The sequence below is a fragment of the Monodon monoceros genome, unplaced genomic scaffold, assembly GCF_005190385.1.
Source record: "Monodon monoceros isolate NGI ecotype Baffin Bay Population unplaced genomic scaffold, NGI_Narwhal_1 Super_Scaffold_11, whole genome shotgun sequence".
Taxonomy (NCBI): Eukaryota; Metazoa; Chordata; class Mammalia; order Artiodactyla; family Monodontidae; genus Monodon; species Monodon monoceros.
The window spans coordinates 127,710,744-127,732,771 of NW_021703767.1; the positions used below are offsets into that span (position 1 = coordinate 127,710,744).

Sequence of the window (22,028 nt, forward strand, 5' to 3'; positions counted from 1 at the left end):
AGAGTGAAAAAATAAAAAAACTATATGTTCCACAACAAAAGACTGGTTATATAAATGAAGACATTTAATGGTAGATTGAACTTCTATACAATCATTATGACTCACATTTGTTGACACGTATTTAAAAAGGAAAATTTTTAACTTGTGAAAATTAAATAAAATATTGCATTATAAAGTGCTTAGCATACTGCCTGTCACATTGTAAGCATATAATTTACATTTTCACATTATGTTTTATGGAAAATTTCAAACGTATACAATATGGAAAGAGTAAGATGATGAACCCCTATATATTCATCACCTAGCTTCAACAATTATCAACATTTTGCCATTCTTAGTAATTTTTTAAGTTTGCAACTATTCCTCTCTTCCCATACACACACATACAGTGTTTTTCCTACCAAATGTACATGAATGCAATGTACACAGCATACAAGCACAGAAAAAGTCAGAAGAAACTTACACGCAAATGTTAACCATGGTAAATCTCTAAAGGATGGAATTATGAGTAGTTTTATTTAATTCTCATTTCATCTACATTTTCTCATTTTTCTAAAATGAACATGTATTATGTCATTTTAATAGCTGACTAAAAGAAAAAAATCAAGCAAATATATGACTCAAAGAGTGAGAAGTTATTCTGAACTCCACTTTTTTTTTTTTTTTGGTTATGTGGCTTGAGGGATCTTAGTTCCCCGACCAGGGATTGAACCTGGGCCCACAGCAGTGAAATCACTCAGTCCTAAACACTGGACCGCCAGGGAATTCCCTGAACTCCACTTTTAGATGTTAAAAAATACAGAAGAAAAAACTTTACATCAAAATTTTTTTTAAATTGAGGGGAAGTGTGGATGTTGATATCCATTTATCCAATCTGCAAGACTTTCTACCTTTATTGTTCAATGGTGATTCACATATCAACAAAATGCAATGTTTCAACCTTAACTGGAGTCCAAGACATTATTTCACACAACTCAGGAAATTTGAACAGACTAGATATTAAATTATTTAAGAAGTTATTTAGTCTGTTAATGTGACTCTGGTATGTCTATTTTTTTTAAGTCCTATCTGTTGGGAAATAAGACAATGTCTGTGATTTGCTCTGTAATATTCCAGCCAAAAGTAAAAAGTAGGGAAGGATGAAACAAAATTGGCAAAATGAGTTGTTGCTCAAAGAGTCTTAGTCTTGCAAGCTGAAAAAGTTCTAGAGATTTGTTACACAACAAGGGGCATATAGTTAACACTACTGTACTCTTTAAAATGGTTAAGATGGTAAGTTTTAATGCATTTTACCACAATTTTTTAAAAGATTGGCAAAATGATAACTATTATTGCTGGGTAATGAGTATACAGAAATTCATTTTTTTAAAAAATTTTAAATGAGGACCACAAGGGAGAAAGAAATATAAGTAACATTTTTTACTTAATCAGAGCAGTTTTAGTTTAAAGAAAACTATCAGAAGAATAATTCAAATACCTTTAAGTAGGGAAAACAAACGTTGGTTTTTTAAAGGCATCTTACTCTAGCCCCAGCTAAATTAGGGTAAATAAAAATCTCATTTTTACTAACAATGAAGCTTTAATTATGCTGAGTAATCACAATAGTAATTTGAAAAAAGGATCTACAATCAACAATAAGCATACTACATAGATGAATAATTGAGAACTTAAAAACCAGGACTCAATTTTCTATTTTGCCAATCTGAGGCCTACAATATCTTACAGCTATTTATGTTTATACAGTGCTTTAGCATTCAGGCCAAAAAACGCTGGTCTAGACATCCAGGATTTTACTGGCCCACTCTGGCTGCATAGCTTGCTGCAGCCTAGTAAATAATTTTGTTCCTTGAGATTGCTGTGGGCCCCTCTTGCCATTCTGAGTAGATTCACTAACAGCAGAGCCATTTGTGGTAGTTTACTAGCCTGCTGATAATTCAGGGGGGATGATTAAAAGCCAATATATTACTGAAACTTAGAGCAGCAAATAATACAGATTGTTTCTTAAAAACAATTTTTTTTTAGAGCTTCTCTCTAGCTCTCTTAACTTCTCCAGTAATTCTCTCTTCTACAAAACTGAGATAACTACCAACCTTGACAAATTATCATGGTATTAAACAGATAACATATAACTATATATTCTAGACAACTATATTTAGAAGAAGCACTGAGACAGTGTCTAGCACACAGAAGATGGTCACAAATATTCACTACCCTCTATTTTCATTTCCCTTTTGATCTTGGTTTTTAATTGAAAAAGCAAACAAACTGAATACGTTCTAAGAAGAAAGTTCCTAAATTAGGTAGCTAATTTTTTGTTTTGTTTAAGCCATTACTTTTTCATTAAAAAAGTTTCTAGTAGTGTTCTAAGAAGTGTTTCTGTTGCCACAAAGATACTGCTTTTAGTTAGTGTGAATCTTTCAATATTTGTGTCCAAACAGGTGGACTGGCCGAAGCTCCCTGGCTGAGGGACCTCAGCCAAGGCACCCCGAACTATCAGAGATGGACAAGACACAGACAGAAGTGGAACCAAGGCAAGAGCCAGAAACAGCCAGAATAAGTAAGCCAGAGCCAGAAAGAAATGGAAAAGGAGACAGAGAGAGCAGAGGTAGAAAGAGAAAAGGAGAGAGGGAGAGACCAAGATTAGGAGAGTGAAACAAATGTGAGTGTGGAGTGAGCATGAGAATGCAAGACAGTGACAGAGTGAGAGAGCAAGAAAGAGCACGAGTGAGGAGTTAGGAACCGCTGAGAAAAGCAGCAAGCAAGGGAGCAAGAGGGCGTGGGGACGTGGGTGGACATGGTGAGCACATGCGCACAGCATTAAGCCAGCTCAAATGTAATCAAAACCTCTCTGCCTCTCATTATCCCAAAATGTCTTAAACTTACCTGAATTATCTCTGATTGTTCAGCCAGAGCCTTCCTTTGAGCCTCCAGAGAAGATACCTGTTGCTGATAAATCAAGCGCTGCTTCTCCCAGTCCAGTGATTTCTGACGAAATTCCTGAAGAAGCAATTAAGGTACTTAACTTCTAAGTGCTTCCCCTTGCTGTCACTACTTTCCAGATTCACTTTTACTTTAATTGTTCCCCAGGTCCCTGGGTACACATGCACCTTTCTCCACAGCAGGAGCCCCATTACTCACTTAGCTGATAGAACTATAGAGTAATACTAAATTCCTTACATACTGTGCCTCTGGAGATCTGTCTTTCTAAATTTAACACCCTAATGGTGAAGAGTATGAAATACAGATGCTAAATACTGGATTCATGATTTTCAAAGATCTGCTGCCACCTAAGGGTTGCTAATAATTTTTTTTAGTGATTTTTCAGAAAACTGATGCTAAGATAATGAAAATTTCAAAATATGATTACAGATACCCCTCACTGCCCAAATTCTTGATATCCAAACCCAGGAACTGAACAGATTCAATTAAATTTTCAGATAAATCCCTGGGTAGCCCAATTCTTATCACTGTCTAAAACTCAGGAACCAAATAGATTCAGTTAACACAGTATCCTTTGATATCCAAATTTTTATTATCTCAACAGAACTGCAAAGACATGAATAACAAGAAATATCTGTATTAAATTTTAACAGATATCTGTAACCCAAAGCCAAACAGTTCAAAATCAATGATGGATCAATAGTAACTTCAAGTTGCATGATCAAGAAAATGAGCCCAGTATTTGAAAATGAGGCAAACCAAAGAGAAAGGAAACTCAGTCTTTCCATCACTGTCCTCCAGGAGCCTCAACTCCAGAAGTCTCATGCTAGCTTAGGGTAATTACTGTTCACCAGCTGATACTCACTTATTATTTCTACCATATACATGCCAGGTACTGTTCTAGGTACTGGGGATACACTATTTAACAAAACAAAAATTCTAGCCCCACTCCATTGGAGGGAGATAGGCAACACATTCATTGTACAGTACATTAGATAGTAATACAGTCACCCCTCAGTATCTGTGGGGGACTAGTTCCAGGCCTCTGCAGATTCTAAAATCCACAGATGCTCACATCCCTTATATAAAATGGTGTATTATTTGCACATCCTCCCATATACTTGAAATCATTTCTAGATTACTTATAATACCTAATACAATGTAAATGCTATGTAAATAGTTGTAAATACAATGTAAATGCTGTGAAAATAGTTGCTTGTGCATGACAGATTCAAGGTTTGCTTTCTGGAACTTTCTGGTATTTTTTTTCCCCAGAATATTTTAGATCCATGGTTGGTTGAATCCATGGATGCGGAACCCACAGATACAGAAAGCCAACTGTACCTGTTTTGGGGAAAATAGAGCATGAAGTGCTCAGAGTTGGGAGCTGCAATTTTCAAAAGGAGTGGCCACATTGAGTAACATTTAAGTAAACACCAAGGGAGACAGGGATGAAGTTATACTATTCTGGGAAGAGGGAACAGCAAGTACAAGGCCTTGAAGTGGAAGCATCCTGGTATGTTCAAGGATGAGCAAGGAGGTTGGTGTGGCTGGAATGAGTGAGTAAAAGGGAAAAAAGGAAGGGAAAGGTCAGAGTTAACAGGTGGTGAGACTACGTAGGTCATTATGATAACTTTGTCTTTTAAGAGAAGCTACTGGAAGGTTTATGTATAGGAGAGGACATGATTTGACTTACATTAAAACAGAATCATTCTGGCTATTGTGCTGGGAAAAGAGAAATCAAGGGTGACTCCAAGGTTTTTAGGCTTAAGCAATCTCAGGAATGGAGTTGCCATTAACTGAAACAGAAATGGTGCTGGAAGATAGGAGAGAAAAAAATCAGGACCTTTATTTTGGACATGTCAAGTTTGAGACAGCTTTAGACATTGGAGATGTGAAACAGGAGGTTGGAAATTATTCTGTAGCAAAAAGGAGAGGTCAGGACTAGATATACAAATGTGGGAATTATCAACATATACACAATGCTTAAAACTATGAGACTGAATGATATCACCAAGGGAGTGGGCCTAGACAGAAAAAAGAAGAGTACAATGACACAACCGTAAGGTGTTCCAATGCTAAAAGGTTGGGGAACAAAAGAGACTGAGAAAGAGTGGCAAACAAGTTAGGAGAAAACCTAGGAAAGTGCAATCGTTCTCCAAGCCAAATCCAGAAAGAGGTGTAAGGAGGATGGAGACCAGCTGGGTCCAGTGCTGCAGACAGGATGGGGAAGATGAGGGCTGGCCACAGGCTTGAGTAATGGGGAAGTCACTGGTGACCTCCATGCAAACAGCTTCTGCAGAGAGAGGGGGCAAAAGCCTTACTGAGTGGGTGTAAGAAAAATGGAAGGAAAGGAACTGGAGACAAGTATCGGTACTTAAAGTAGTTTAGTTATAAAATGAAGAAGAAAAATGGGGCAGTATCCAGAGGATGAAGAGAGAGGTCAAGAAAGGATATTTAAGAGGGGGGAAGTTTGCATGTTGGTGGAAAATATCCAGTAGGGAGGAAAAACCTGATGATGCAGAAGAGAGGAGCATTTCTAGAGTGATGTGGGTAGGGAATAGGGAGAGCATGGACGGTCCCTCCAGCAGGAAGGCAGAGTATATGAGTGCAGTTGCAAATAGGCAGGTAGACACAAGGTTGGAAGTTTGTGAAAATTACCTTCTATTTTCTCAATGAAATAGAAAGATCATCATCCAAAAGTGAGGATGTGGGGAAAAGTGTTGAAAATTCAAAAAAAGAGAAAGTATGAAACAGTCATTATGGAAAGTAGGAGAGTGAGGGGAAATATAATATGATTCTGGGCAGCATGAGGACCCATTTGAGGCGAGTGACCGTGAATTTAAAATGAGGCCAGTCAGCACGATTATATTTTTCTCCAGCCATGGTCTGCCACACATGACAGGTAGAAAGTGGGGAGAAAGCTGGATTTAACGAGAGTTACAGTTTTGCCAAGCAAAGGCGATGAAGTAAGAGAGAGCACAGAATTGAAGGGGAATATAAGGAGTGTAACCATGGGATGGAAGCTGGGTAAGGACTTGTAACTGAGGACACAAGGTAGAGACAGAGCAGTGACAAGTGGCAGGATCCAAGCACTTTAAGGGATGGGGGGTCAGGTGAGTATTGAGCATCAGGAGCCAGAGGGAGAGAGCTGAAAAGACAGGGATGGTAGTTGGAGAATGTGAGCTTAAAAATGTGATTCTAGGAGGGTTGCAAGTATTGGTAATGATACCACCTAAGGAAGGACAATGGGAAAAGGGAGAAGAGACAGATAGGAGATCAAAATATCTGTGGAGGAAAGAACACCAAGGAACTCAAAGACCACAGTATTATAAGCATCATCTCTGTGGATACTGAAATCCTCAAGAATTATGATAAGAGCAAGGTTGGAGAGAATGACAGTGAAGTGGGAGCTGAAGTCTTTGAACAGGAGAGTAACCAGGGATCAGAAGATGACTAACTTTGGCTGTATGTACACTGTTTGGTGGTATATGCTGATGACATGAAAATCGAAGATGGATTTTCTTGTTGGTGGGAATGTAAATTGATACAGCCACTATGGAGAACAGTATGGAGGTTCCTTAAAAAACTAAAAATAGAACTACCATACGACACAGCAATCCCACTACTGGGCACATACCCTGAGAAAACCATAATTCAAAAAGAGTCACGTACTACAATGTTCATTGCAGCTCTATTTACAATAGCCAGGACATGGAAACAACCTAAGTGTCCATCACTGGATGAATGGATAAAGAAGATGTGGCACATATATAAAATGGAATATTACTCAGCCATAAAAAGAAACGAAATTGAGTTATCTGTAATGAGGTGGATGGACCTAGAGTCTGTCATACAGAGTGAAGTAAGTCAGAAAGAGAAAAACAAATACCGTATGCTAACACATATATATGGAATCTAAAAAAAAAAAAAATGGTCAGAAGAACCTAGGGGCCAGACAGGAATAAAGGTGCAGACCTACTAGAGAATGAACTTGAGGATACGGGGAGGGGGAAGGGTAAGCTGGGACAAAGTGAGAGAGTGGCATGCACATATATACACTACCAAACGTAAAATAGCTAGTGGGAAGCAGCCGCATAGCACAGGGAGATCAGCTTGGTGCTTTGTGACCACCTAGAGGGGTGGGATACGGAGGGTGGGAGGGAGGGAGACGCAAGAGGCAAGAGATATGGGGACATATGTATATGTATAACTGATTCACTTTGTTACAAAGCAGAAACTAACACACCATTGTAAAGCAATTATACTCTAATAAGGGTGTTAAAAAAAAAATAAGATGGAGTTTCTGAGGTACAAAGAAAAGACAATGGTCAGGAAGTGGTAATGGGGAACAAGAACATGAGGGGTTTTTCAAAAAAGACCCAGATTTCACTGAAGAGGGCTGGAGGGAAAGCAGTATCTGATTCTAAGCTCTTCAAATGTATAAAAATATTGAGATATAAAAAAATATTAAATGCAGAAATTAAAATTCTAGGTAATAATAATATACTGGCATTTGTGGGTGACAGGTCACTGAGTAGAAAAATTGTAAGTAATCACACAAAGATGTTGAACAATGTTTCTCAAATTAGCATTGGCTAGGGAAGCTAGATAAAATGCAGAGTCCTAGCTCGCATGCCATACAACTGGATCAAAATCTCTGAGAGCCTAAAGAGGGCCCTGGGTGACTCTTAGGTACCGTTGAGACCAAGAGCATAGACAGAGGGGATCCAAGGGGAAAAAAGTGACAGCCTCGTGCTGCTCTTTCATCTGCTCTTGGCGGTGTTAACCCACCACTCCCTTAACTCCTCTAGGGAATCAATATATACAATAATAATGGAGTTATTCAGTCTCAATAAAAACAAAGTCAGTAAAGGGGGAGGTAAGTGACTTACCATATCTAAATGGGAACTGACGATAAACAATCTGATATGCAGAGTACTCTGTACAAAAAAGCTTCAACACTTAGTACCTTCAACACTTACTAAGCCCCTACTCTGTTAGGTGATAAATAAGACAAGGACACTGCCCATGGAGGACAGCTAGTAACTGGTAGTCAATGTTCCTCAATATTGGCATTTTGGGTTCAATACTCCTTCCTGTGTGGAAAAGTCCCAGCCATGTTTAGTGTCCCTGGTCCCTGTGCCCTACACACCAGTTTCACTCCCAGCCATTCTGACAACCGAAACAATGTCTCCATACATTTCCAATGCCCTCAAAGGAGGGTACTGCCCTGTTGAGAGTTACTGATAGCTAGTAACCATCCTGGTGACAGGATGCACAGTGGATCACCCTCCCACCTTTGAAACAGCTCAGTAGTAGTCCTGGAGATGAGAGAAAATTGGTTTCAGGAAATAGCACTATTAGAAACAGCATTTTCCTACATGAAGGCTGACAATCACTATGAGCAAATCAGTACTATGAACATACCTCTATTTTTCCAGTTAATCTCTCAATTTCAGACCGATCTTCCCTGTGATTTCTGGCATTTCCTCTGAAGTCTCTTACATGTTTTCTCTGTAGCTTTTCATAGCTTCTCTTCAGTCTGCCTAACTGTAGACACAGTTATTTCTAGACTTAAAATTTAAGAATGTGTAAACAGTGCTGATACAACAAATTGGCATTATGAAAGCACGCACAGAGCTAACTAGTATCCCTGAAAATAGACAGCATGTCAGATAAAATAACAACTCAAAACTACATATAAAAAATAAACACCAGAAAAGAAATATATTGAGTCAAAGAAAAATAAAGGGAAAATATTTTATAAACAGAAGCTTAATTTTTCTTACAATGTACAATCACCTTGCACTTAGGGGCCCCTAAACCCACCCCCACAATAAAAGCAGCAAATAAAAACCCTGTCTCTCTTCTCTAGGCCTGTGGTTCTTGAACCATTCTCCTGCGGAACACTGAGTAAGTAAGCAAGAGAGGAGTACTGTGGAATTAAATGAAAATAAAAGCAGTTTTTTCCCAATCTGAAGAATAAAATTGAGTTAACTGATAGAATTTTCTTACTTTTCTTATCTATTCCAAAATGCTTCTGAAACCTTTGGATCCTCCATTATTTAAAATCTAGTAACTGATTCAACTTAAAAATTAAAACATTTAATATAAGCTTTTGGTATCAGTATTTCATGGTATTATACAAAAATAGCTCTATTTCTTTCAGGTACTCAACCAACAAACACATTTTAGAATCGCTGTTGTAGGTAGTATCAAACATATAAATAGGCAAGATTCTTTACCTGGGTTTAAGAACAGAGAAATAGATTTCCACCCCTGCACCTCCCTTAGTATATATACATCCACTCTATGAAGTAGAAACTGGCTCGTTAACAAAATTCTCATGGGTTGAAGAGACAGAATTATACAACACATAACAGAATTAAAATCTTACTTCTTCATGTAGTTTCTTTAACTCCAGCTTATACTCTATGGCCATCTCTTGCTTGACTTTTTCATGTTCTTCAACCTGCTGACGCAACATTCCAACCTAAAAGCAGAGAGGTGGTAGCATTTTTCACTATTAGCATTGAAACAATAACCCTGAAACACAAAAATAGGAAATAACCTTTGCACTTATCTGTGAATACACATTCTCAACTGTACAATTTCTCAGGAAGTCAAATATCTAATTATTTAATAATCCATAACAATGCCAAAAAATGGAAAATGAGCAATTGTTCTAGAATTGCTAGGTTTAGAGGGAAACTTCCTCTGTCTCATTTATTCTCCCCAACCCTTTCTATCAAAAAAAACCTCACAAAAAATTAAGAGAGATAAAGTTACAAGAACCTTGGAATCTAAAAATATGGAACAAAAATCTATAAGACTTCAAGAATAAATTCTATAAATCAAAGTACAGAATAGTAACATCAGACAGAAAGATAGCAGGAGACTCGTACCTGCTTTACCATTTACCCGACTTCAAAGAAAACCAGTTTCACCAGCCAGAGTGAGCATGTTATCCTAACCCATTTTTCAGTGGTTTGATGCCAGCCACAGCTAGCTCATGCCCAGCCCTCACTTCCATCAATATCCATCAGCATTTCTCTACATCTCTCAATAACCAGTTAGCATTTCATCTACTAATAGCTAGAAGGGAAAGGAAGAACTGGGAACAGTAAGTGGTAATCTCAATCACAATACAGAATGGTAATTTAAAAATAAAAAAACTGTAGATCTTAAAAGTTCTCATCACAAGAAAAAAAAATTTTGTGACTATGTATGGTGACAGATGTTACTAGACTTACTGTGGTGATCATTTCACAATATATACAAATATCGAATCATTACATTTTATAACTAAACTAATATAATGTTATATCTCAATTATACCTGAATTAAAAAAATGCAAAAATAAAATTCTTATAAGAACAAGGAGTTAATGCAATTGCAATTAAAAATTCTAGTAGAATTCTTTTTTGGAACAAAAAAGTGATTCTGAAGTTCAAACCAGAGGAATGATTAAATATAGCCAATAAAATAGAAAAAACTACTTAATTTTTTTTATTTAAATGAGTATTTACTGAATCCCTGGATAGGGAGAAACTGAGCTTAAAACTAATGAGTCATTTGAGAATGACAGATTTGACTCTGCAAAATATGAAACTTCTATATTTGAAAAAATTCCATTAAAATTAAAAATCAATAAACTGAGAAAAACATTTACAAAAGTATGTCAAAGGGTTTTTAGTATTTAGGTATCTTTTTGTAACTTGTTTCCACTATGTTCAAAGAACATACTCCATTATTTCAAGACTCTGAGTTGTGTCAAGATTTTGGAAAGAGTTGCTTGTGCTAGAAAAAAACGTACACCACAGTTCTCTTGTGCAATGTTCTGTATATATAAATTAGGTCAAGTTTGTTGATCATGGTGCTCAAATCTACATCCTTACTGATATCTGTCTCTTGTTCCATCAGTTACTAAGAAAATTGGGTTAAAATCCCCAACTACAATTGTGGCTGCATCTATTCCTCCTTGTAGTTCTGCCACTCTTTGCATACGGGTAAGAGAAACAAATTTAAAATTAATTAGAAACTTACAAATTCAGATTTTTTTTTGTCTTAGTTTGAGTTCTCCCAAAAGTGTAGATTTCAGGGCAGTTAGGTGATGGAGGTGATCCCAGGAAACACAGTAAGGAAATGAAGAGAGAGATCCAGAGAAGGAAGGAAAGCCAATAAAGTGTGTTACTGAGCTGATTTCTGCAGTAAGTGCTGGAGCCGCTCCCACAGGGAACTCACCAAGGAAACAAACAGAATGTGTTTCAGAATTGTCCCTCTAAGGGATGGGAAGTTGGAGAGTTTATCCACCGATTCCAGTCCCTCCACTGCTTGAGGCTTGCCCCAGGAGTGTTAACTGCCCCCACAATCCCAGGTTTCACCTGAGCAGCTTTTAAGTTTCCAGAAAGAGAAGCACAGTGTAGTGAGATGCTGGCAGTATACAGTGAGCTGTATGTAACATCCAGGTGAAATGAGGGGGCAAGGAGGATGTGATACAGGCCAATAAGAATATCTGCTACAGTTACATATACGGAGGTTTCATATTTTATCATTATGAAGTGTTTCTCTTCACCTTTGGTAACGTTCACTGCTTCTGCTTCAAGTACAGTTTAGCTACACCATCTCTCTATTCAAAGTGTTTGTATGGTATATATTTTTTACATTTTACTTTCAACTTTGCTGTATCTTTATAAACATCAAATAATTGAGTTCAATTATCTTTACCCAGTTGGACAATTTTTATCTTTTAATTAAGCCATTTAGTACATTTACATTTACGGGACCTCTTTCGATTTATATCTATTGTCTTACTAAGTGCTATTTGTACTTAATAAGCTCTACGTTCCTATGTTCCTTTTTCTCTCCTTTCTTGCCTTCTTTGGGGCTGATAACTTCTTACTTCATTTTTCTCCTTCTGTTACCTTAGAAGACATATACTCTATTAACATATTACTATATACTTTTAATGGTTCTCTCAAGATTAAAACTTAACTAATTAACACTAGACTTAACTAACATTAATTAGATTAACATTAGCTAACATTAACATTAGTTTTACCAATTCCCAGGCAACCCAAGGACTACAGAAATACTTTAATTCCATTTACCCCCCCCACCAACTTGACTGAAATGCCATCATAATTCCACATATATGTTCAACTGAAGGTTCTTATTGTTATATACAGTAAATATTCGTTTAGATTTACCCACATATTCACTGTCGCCTTTCATTTCTTCCTTTATCTCTTGAGCTTCCATCTGGGGTCACTTTCCTTCTGCCTGAAGAACATTCTTTTAGTATTTCCTTGGTGCAGGTCTCCTAGTGACAAATTCTCTCAATCTTTGTTGATCTGAAAATGTCTTGATTTCACCTTTATTCTGGGTATAGAATTTATTTCTGGTTTGGCAGGGAAGAAAGTCATTTCTTTGTGGACATCATTCTATTGTCTTCTGGCTTTCACTGTTTTAGCTGACAAGTCAGCTGTTAGAAGCCGTTCGTAGATCACCTTTTTTTCTTGGTAGATATCTGGTTTTGTTTTATTTTGTTCTCTTTGATAACTTTTCAGATGTCCTCTTTGTCTTTAGTTTTCAACCTAGGTAAATATTTCTTTCTGTTTATCTTGCTTGAGGTTTTCAGATTTCTTAAGTACATGGCCTTCCTCACTTTTGGCAAAATCTCGGTCAATTTATCTTCAAATATTGCTTTAGCCCATTCTCACTTTGTTTTCTCCTTCAGGGATCCCCAAAACACTAATATTTGACCTTCTCACTGTATCCTCTTTTCTCTTATCCTCTCTTCTATATTTTCTATCATTCTGTCTGTGCTTTATTCCAAACATTTTCTTCTGTCATATCTTCCAGTTCACCAATTATCTCTTAATCTTAAAGGCCTTAATTTCATTTATTCTATTTTTCAGCATTATGATTTCCACCCATCTTTTAATAGTTTCCAATTTTTTCAAAAGATAAGAAATGCTCAATCTTATCTTTTATCTCCTTGAACACAGTAAACATAGCTATTGCAATTTCCTTTCCTTTTCTTTCTTTCACTTTCTTTCTTCCTGTGAAAACATCCTTCCTGGAGCTTGCCATTCTCAAATATTGGTAAGTTACTCTAGGCTACCTGTATAGCTGTCATCTTGGGAACTCCCTTCACCATTATTCTGGAGGCTTTCTGTGCTTTTCTGCTTTTTGCTTTTTTAAAAAATTCTGTCATCTTCTTCGTAAGTTTACTTCTCATTTTGGTAGAACATTCTTTTGAGATTTTACATGTCTGAAAATACCTTTATTCTCTTTTCACATCTGGTTGAAAGTTTGATTGGCTGTAGAATTTAGTAGTAAATTTCACTCAGGATGTTTTTAGTTAAATGTGAATCTTTCAGACTTTAACATTTGGTAATGGCAGACTAGGTATTCTGGGCCAGCCCATACACTGAGGACAACTATATAAGTAAGATTTCTTAAAAACTGTGCCTGAAGTCAAGCGCTAACATGATAGGGAAGAATTACCAGGTCAGCATCTGGGCTAGGCTAGAGGTGGAGGGAGGTGAGCCCAGAGTTTGGGGCAAGTATTAACTGAAACTAGAGAAGGCAGCTGAAAGGATAAGAGGCTGAATGGGAGTTTTGATAACTTCAAGGGGCTAAGAGAATAAAAGATTTTGTGCCCAAGACAGCTCTGAACCCATCCTTGCTTTGAGTTGGGACCCTGAAAGGCTGTACCCTAGGAGTAAGAATGGGCCAGATGTAGAACAGGCCTTCTTGAAATTGCCAATCAACTGCAGACATCTGAATCTCTGAAATCAGTTTAAGATGATCTTAAGAGAGTGCTAACGTCTGTCCCCAGGCATCTCCAAAGTGCTAGGGATTCCAGGAACTTGGAAAAAACAACCTAAACTTTCTCCAAAGGAAAAAAAAAAAAAACACTATTCTGTGTCTTAAACTATTTCTTCAAATAATTTTACAAATACAGTGCTTGATAACCCACTCAGAAAGTAACCCTACACATACAAAGAGATAAGACAACAAAAGTGAAAAAAAGTAGAAGCAATAAAAGAAAGAGATCCATGGCAAATCTAGATATTGGCATTATCAATTCTTCCTATCATTGAGAAGGTACTTTTCAAAAAAGCAAATAAAAATGAGACAGTTACTAATTCCCCAGAAAACAAAAACATTGCACAAGAAATAAGCTTGATTATTATTATGCTATCTGACTCAGTTGTAAATAATAATTACCATCTTAATGATATAAACACTAAACACTGACCTAACGAAAAATTAAGATATACAATTCTGGCGGGATGAGGGGATGGAAATTGTATATGAGAGCAAAGCCCTTAATTTTCATAGCAGCAAGTTATTAGATAAATAGTTAAAACTGAAAATTAAGAAGATTGCCATAAAATGTTATATAGAAATATGAAGAGAATAACAAAAAAAGAGTAAAAGACACTGAAATGACTGCCTCAGAGAAGCAAGAATCCTAGGTTCAGAGGACTAGGGCAGATGATCACTGTTTTTTCTTACGAGCTTTGTAGAACCATTTTTCTTTTCATTTACTATGTAAGGCAAGCATAAATATAAAATGTGAGAAAAAGATTGTTTAATTTCATTTATTTACCAGAGTCTGGTTCTTAGTGGGCACGCAACAATATCTAAATTTCTTAAAGAAAAAGAGGAGGAAGAAAGAGCTTAATTGCTGAGAGCAAGAGATGGCATTAGAGAAATGGAAGAGAGATTTGAAAACTGTCAGTATGGATGATATCGTTTTAACTACAATTTAGAGTTTTCAAAGTGGTTTCTTAAAACAGTAACTCAATCTTCACAACAACACGGGAACATACGGATTATATCCTAATTTTACACATGATGAAATGGACTCAGAGAGGTTAAATTATGTGTCCAAGGCCATTCAGCTGAGAAAAGGCACAGCCAGGACTCCAAATTCCTTACTTGTTTCATTAGCTCTACCTGCTCTGTAGGGCATTAGAAGGTAACAGCAGCAGAAACGTCCATTAAAACCAATCCAATCCCAACAATGTAATCAGAAAACAGATCATTCACTTATGAAACAAGTTGTTTATACTAGTACTCCTCCAAGTATGATCTGGAGATGGGTTGGAGCTGGTCACAACAGCAATCCAGTGTGAGATAAGAACCTTGAAGCAGAATGTAATCAACTATGTTACAAAACACACTGTTTAGTGCAACTGACATTTTTATACAGCAAAACTTTCTGTGAAGTGAAGGATGCAATGTACTACTTTACATTCTGGTGCAATCCTTTCATCTCACCATGGACCTGTCATTTCAGTAGCATTGGTTTATACCATAGGACTAACTGCTTCTAGGCCTGAAACTTTCAAACAAATAGAACTGACAAAAACTTAAAGCTCTATATTCTAGTTCTTCTATCATGTGCTTTTCAAAGTAGATTACAAACATATTATTACCAATAACACAGTGAAATTACAATTTCACAGACAAACTCTATGGAACAGATTCCTATAATTAGTATTTGGTAAAAACACTTTACCTCTAGAAATTTAATCAACTTCCAGCAACCCAATCAATGAAGCAGCAAATCATTGACAGCTACATTTCTAAACATCTTTTATGTCCCCAGGCCAAACCTGTAATCTTCAAATCTTTACCAAGGAACCTATCTACTCAATCTCTTTAATTCCTCTTTAAGGTATTAAGTACAGGCATACTTCAAAGATACTGCAGGTTCCTTCCAGATCACAATAAAGCAAATACTGTGATAAAATGAGTCACATGAATTTTTTTGGTTTCGCAGTGCATATAAATGTTATGTTTACACTGTGCTGTAGTCAACTAAGTGTGCAAGAGTATTATGTCTAAAAAACAATGTATATATCTTAATTTAAAAACACTTTATTGCTAAAGCAAAAATGCTAACCATCATCAGAGCCTTCAGTGAGTCATAATCTGTATGTTGGTAGAGGATTTGAAATATTGCAAGAATCACCAAAATGTGACTCAGAGACATGAAGTGAGCAAATGCTATTAGAAAAAAGGTGCCAACAGACTTGTTCAACACAAGGTTGCCACAAAACTTCAATTTGTAAAAAAATACAATATCGGCAAAGCATTATAGAGTGAAGTGCAATAAAATGAGTAGTTTTATTACTGCATGTAGTGCAGTAATGCCCTTGACATCAAAACTAAGCTGCAGGAATAAGTTTCAACAGCCTCAGCATGAATATTCTCATGATCACACACACAGGAATTTCTTTAATGGGTTTCTAACGAAGTAAACAACTTAGATATCCACATATATAGTTGACGGTTTGAACTGTGCAGGTCCACTTATACATGGATTTTTTTCGATAAATATGTACTACTGTACTACACCACCCAAAGTTGGTTGAATCTGCAGATTCAGAAGAGATACAGATACAAGGGCCAACTGTAAAGTTATATGTAGATTTTCAACTGCATCGGGGATCAGTGCCCCTAATTCACAGGTTGTTCAAGGGTCAACTGTACAGTGTTTTTTAACTAGGAAAGCACTATCACCTTAACTTTCTAAACAGAACTACTTTTGTTTTGCCCCAGGAGAAATAAAGAAGTAGTAACTAAAGAAACTTACCAAGGAGCACTGACCCTACCTAAATTACGATTTTTAAAAAATCAAATATGATTATCATTCCATGCACTTTTTTACCCACCTTCTATAACTTTTCATGAGGTCTAATTTTATTTTTTTTAATTTTTAAAAATTTATTTATTTATTTTTGGCTGCATTGGGTCTTCACTGCTGCACGTGGGCTTTCTCTAGTTGCAGCGAGCGGGGGCTAATCTTCGTGTGGTGTGTAGGCTTCTCATTGCGGTGGCTTCTCTTGTTGCGGAGCACGGGCTCTAGGCACGCGGGCTTTAGCAGTTGTAGCGCACGGGCTTAGTTGCTCCGCGGCATGTGGGATCTTCCCGGACCAGGGCTCAAATCCATGTCCCCTGCATTGGCAGGCATATTCTTAACCACTGCACCACCAGGGAAGTCCCATGAGGTGTAATTTTAAAATACATTCTCAAAAGTCTACCCAAATCTTAAAATAAATTCCAGTTTAGCAAGTGGCATTCTCAGAACACTGAATCTAAATCTAACACGGCCAATGTTACTATGTATGGTTGACCCTTGAACAACATGGTTGAACTGCATGAGTCCACTTATATATGGATTTTTTTTTCAATAAATACTATAGTACTACATGAATTCATGGATGTGGAATCTCAGATAAGGAAGATTGACTGTAAAGTTATATGTGGATTTTCGAGTGCATTAGGGGTTGATGCCCCCAACCCCCACGCTGTTCAAGGGTCAACTGTACTGCTTTGACCCAATGTGCGCATGGCCAATTGAGAGATTCTCTTGACAAGGAAAAAAACACTTTATGAAGCCTAACTCTTTCCTTGTGACATGAAACATTTCTAAAATATTCTTGATAAGTGAGTATCATCAACAGAATCTACCACTCACAGAAGCACCCCTGAAGAAGCTGAATGACAGCACTGGTGATCCTACTGGTAGGAAAGCCCATCCAAGTGGGGCTTGGGACCAGTGTTTCCCTACAACTCTTCCAATCCTTCTGAGATCAACATTGATGCCAGAAATTTAGGGGCAATTCTTGCACTTATATATGCTTTCTGCTTCCCTTCCAATATTCAATGTTCTTTTCACTGTACCAGCTAAATTAAGAGAAATCATCAGGGCTTCCCTGGTGGCGCAGTGGTTGAGAGTCTGCCTGCCGATGCAGGGGACGCGGGTTCGTGCCCTGGTCCGGGAAGATCCCACATCCCTTGGAGCAGCTGGGCCCATGAGCCATGGCCGCTGAGCCTGCGCATCCGGAGCCTGTGCTCCGCAACGGGAGAGGCCACAACAGTGAGAGGCCCGCATACCAGAAAAAAAAAAAAAGAGAGAAATCAATTAGCAAATGTTATTAAACTTTTCCCCCAAATCACCAATAACATTGGGTGATGAGATCACAAATAATATTTATTTTCCTCTTTTCTTTCTTTTTCCCTAATTGTTAACAAGTGCAAATATAAATTTTATTTTTTTGCTGGTACGCGGGCCTCTCACCTCTCCCGTTGCGGAGCACAGGCTCCAGACGCGCAGGCCCAGCGGCCACGGCCCACGGGCCCAGCCGCTCTGCGGCATGTGGTATCCTCCCAGACCAGGGCACAAACCCGTGTCCCCTGCATCAGCAGGCGGACTCTCAACCACTGTGCCACCAGGGAAGCCCACAAATATAAATTTTTTAAGAAGAGTTTTCTGAATTTTATTTTAAACCTAACCAAAAGAAGCCAATTATTGAATTTGGGGCTTAACTTTTTACACTAGTCATACAATGAGGCCAAAAACAATGTTCGCTAAACTCGGTGATTATTAACATAGGCATGTAATAGAATGAAGGTTTTTACAAAGATCATGTGACACCCTTCACATTTTCTTAAAGAAGTTATTGTATGTATTACATGTGACCAAGGTAACATGATCCTTGAAATAAATATTAATACTCTTATGCATTTTCACCAACGATTCTTCTTCTGAAAGAAACCATCAGAATTTGACACACAAATGCTTTCTTTGCATTATGAAAAAGACAGTATCACCAGTTCAAGATGGCAGTGTAGGAAGATACTGAACTCACCTCCTCCGACAGACTCACTGGATCTACAGCTAAATATGGAACAATTTCTTCTCGAAAAAAGAAACTAAAGGCTGGCTGCGTGATGACTACACATTGGGTAAAAGAGAAGAAAACCATACAAAAGCCTGTAGGGGACATGGGGACACAATCTCACCATAAACTTCACCCCTGATTTAGCAACCAACAACCAGAAGGGAACTCAAAACTCCCTGAGGAGCAAAGGATTCAAACCCCACATTGGGCACCCCAGCTTTTAATACATGCACTTGACAGATAAGCCCCCAAAACATCTAATTTTTGAAAACCAATGGGTCTTGTGTCCCAAGACCCACAAAATGATAGTGATGAGAAACACCTCTTAGAGGGCTCATGTGCTTGGACTCACCCAGCCCAGAGTCCAGCTCAGAGGCAGCCAATCATGCCTAGACTTAAAGTGAATAAGGCTCACCTGCTTATATTAAAACCTCCATCAGAGGGTCAGGAATCTAGTTCAACACACACATCTAGGAGCCTGCTGGAACGCTCTGGGAACAAAGACTGGCAGGCACTACCTTTGCTGTGCTCCAGAGCACCAGTATCTCTCAGCAGGGAGCTTTTACACACATCAGGTGTCCTGACTTTTACAGCTGCTACCCAGGATATGATTCTTGGTTACCTAGCTCTGGAGGCCAGGGGAGCTTGTGTTCTGGGTCCCAAGGAACTGTAATAATTGGTGTCATCCAGAAAGGAGCTCATGCCCCTGTCTGGTGCCTGGATTTTTGTGACTGATGCTAGGGAACACCTCTACATCAACTGGCTCTGGTAGTCAGTGGGGCTTATACTCATGGGTCCTACAGGGCTGTGGCCCAAGGAGAAAGAGTTCTTAAACAGTTACAACCCCAAGGGCACAGCAAAGGCAACAGGCCCAGGAGCTCAATCTTTGTGTGAAGGGAGACTATTAACTGATCATCCTGACTGCTAACTGAGGGGCAAGCTTCTGATTAGGCATGCATCTTGGGGTTGACTGTAATCCTTTCCAGAGACCTTGGAGGCAGGTGCTACCTTTGCTCTCACACTCTGCTGCCTCTAGTGCACCAGTGTCTCCTGGAGGGTAGCTATACACGTGGCTGGTGCCCAGGGGCCTCCCCTCAATTACCTAGCTCTAGGTGACTGGAGGGATTTGCATTCCTGGATCCCACAAGACTATGGCAATCAGAGGGATAGTTCTTGGCAGGCTACCAACCCCAAGGCACTGCACAGAAAGCAGAATGAGGCACACTCCCTAGGGTTTCTGTGAAAGAGTCCTCTTTACTTGTCTTGGACCTTCGGCCTGAGGAGCAGGCTTCAGGTTTGGCTCACATTCAGTGGCCTACAGAGTTGCTATCAAGAAACACAGGCTGTGGGACGCCATCTAGGCACTCTCCCTCTGCCTTGCTCCAACCCATCAGTATCACCCAGAAAATAGTTCATCTGGACCCCACATAGTGGACACCTCCAGATCACCTGGCTCTGAGGACCAATGTGGCCTACCCTCACAGCCCCTCAGAACTGTATATATTTGCATACTTTAAAAGCTGCTGCCTGAGGGTCCAGATTCCAGTCAACCTGAATCTAGGTGCTGAGATCCTCCACTCTGGGACAGTGACAGGTTTTGGCACATCCTCAACTACTGGGAGCTACTAAAAATATAATAGGCTACCTGGACAAGCATAGAGGTTTGAGAGACAACCAGGAGCTGAGGCAGGGTTGAATAACAAGGTTCATCTCCTACACAAGGTCACTCAATCAAGACTGGAAGAAGTGGTTGTTTAATCTACTGTACAGAAACCAACAGAGAGTCGAGCACACTGAAGAAACAGAGGAATATGTTCCAAATGAAAGAACAAGATAAACCTCAGAAAAAATCTTAACGAAATGGAGATCAGTAATTTACCTGATAAAGAGTTCAAAGTAATGGTCATAAAGATGGGGAGAAGAATGGATGAACACAGTGAGAACTTCAACAAAGAGATGAAAAAATATAAGAAAGTACCAAATAGAAGTCACAGAGCCAAAGAATGTGTTAACTGAACTGAAAAACATACGCTAGAGGGGTTCAACAGCAGACTAGATGAAGCAGAAGAAAATATCAGTCAACTCAAGGACAAGGCAGTGGAACTTACCCAACCAGAGCAGCAGAAAGAAAAAAGAATGAAAAAAGGAATTTATGGAACAACATCAAACAGACTAACATTTACTTCATAGGGCTCCCAGAAGAAGAGAGAAAGGGGCAGAAAACTTATTTGAAAATATAATGGCTGAAAACTTCCCTAACTTGGGGAAGGAAACAGACGTCCAGATCCAGGAAGCCCTGAGAGTCCCAAAAAAGATGCTACCAAAGAGACCCACACCAAGACACATTATAATTAAAATGTCAAAAGTTAAAGACAAGGAGAGAATCTTAAAAGAAGCAGAAGAAAAACAACTAGCTCTATACAAGGGAACCCTCATAAAACTATCAGCAGATTTTTCAGCACAAACTCTGCAGGCCAGAAAGCACGATACATTCAAAGTGCTGAAAGAAGAAAACTTCCAACCAAGAATACTCTACCGAGCAAAGTTTTCATTCAGAATTGAAGAAGAGATAACAAGTTTTCCAGAGAAGCAAAAGTTAAAGGAGTTCACCACCACTAAACTAAACTGGCCTGACAACAAATTTTAAAGGAACTTCTTTAAGCTGAAAGAACGGATGCTAATTAGTAACAAGAACACATATGAAAGGATAAATCTCACCGGAAAAATAAATATATAGTGAAGGTAGTGGATTAATCACTAATAAAGCTAGTATAAAGGTTAAAAGAACTATGATTACAATAATTAGCTAAAAGATACACAAGGTAAAAATACATAAAATGTGACATCAAAAACATAAAACATGAGAGTAAGTGTTGAGCTTTAGAATGGGATCAAACTTAAGATGCTATCAGCTTAAAACAGACTGTTATAGATATAAGTTAAGTGTAAGACTCACGTCAACCACAAAGCAAAAACCTAGAATAAATACACAAAAGAGAAAAAGAAAGGAACATAAGCATACCACTAAAGAAAGTCATCAAACCACAAAGGAAGAGAGCAAGAGAAGAAAAAAGGAACAGAGAGAAACTGCAAAAACTGCTAGAAAACAATTAACAAAATGGCAATAAGCACATACCCATTAATAATAACTTTAAATGTAAATGGACTAAATTCTCCAACAAAAAGACATAGAGTGGCTGAAGGAATAAAAAGCAAGACACACCTATATATGCTGCCTGTAATAGATACAATTTCGATATAAGGACACAGACCGAAAGTGAAGGGATGGTAAAAGAGATTCCACGCAAATGGAAACGGAAAAGAAAGATGGAGTAGCTATACTTATATCACACACACACAAAAAAGACTTTAATA

At 38.2% G+C, this 22,028-nt stretch overlaps 1 protein-coding gene across 8 annotated transcripts in view; it reads right to left on the bottom strand.

Moving 5' to 3' along the window:
* CEP63 (centrosomal protein 63) overlaps positions 1–22,028 on the bottom strand; it is a 76,119-nt gene that overhangs the window by 40,416 nt on the left and 13,675 nt on the right. For all 8 annotated transcript variants that reach the window (XM_029214197.1, XM_029214196.1, XM_029214190.1 and 5 more), the window contains 3 exons: positions 9,341–9,436; positions 8,371–8,493; positions 2,884–2,997 (listed from right to left, as the gene is read on the bottom strand). In XM_029214197.1, coding sequence (XP_029070030.1) covers positions 2,884–2,997; positions 8,371–8,493; positions 9,341–9,436 — 333 coding nt within the window. The remainder of the gene's footprint in view (positions 1–2,883; positions 2,998–8,370; positions 8,494–9,340; positions 9,437–22,028) is intronic.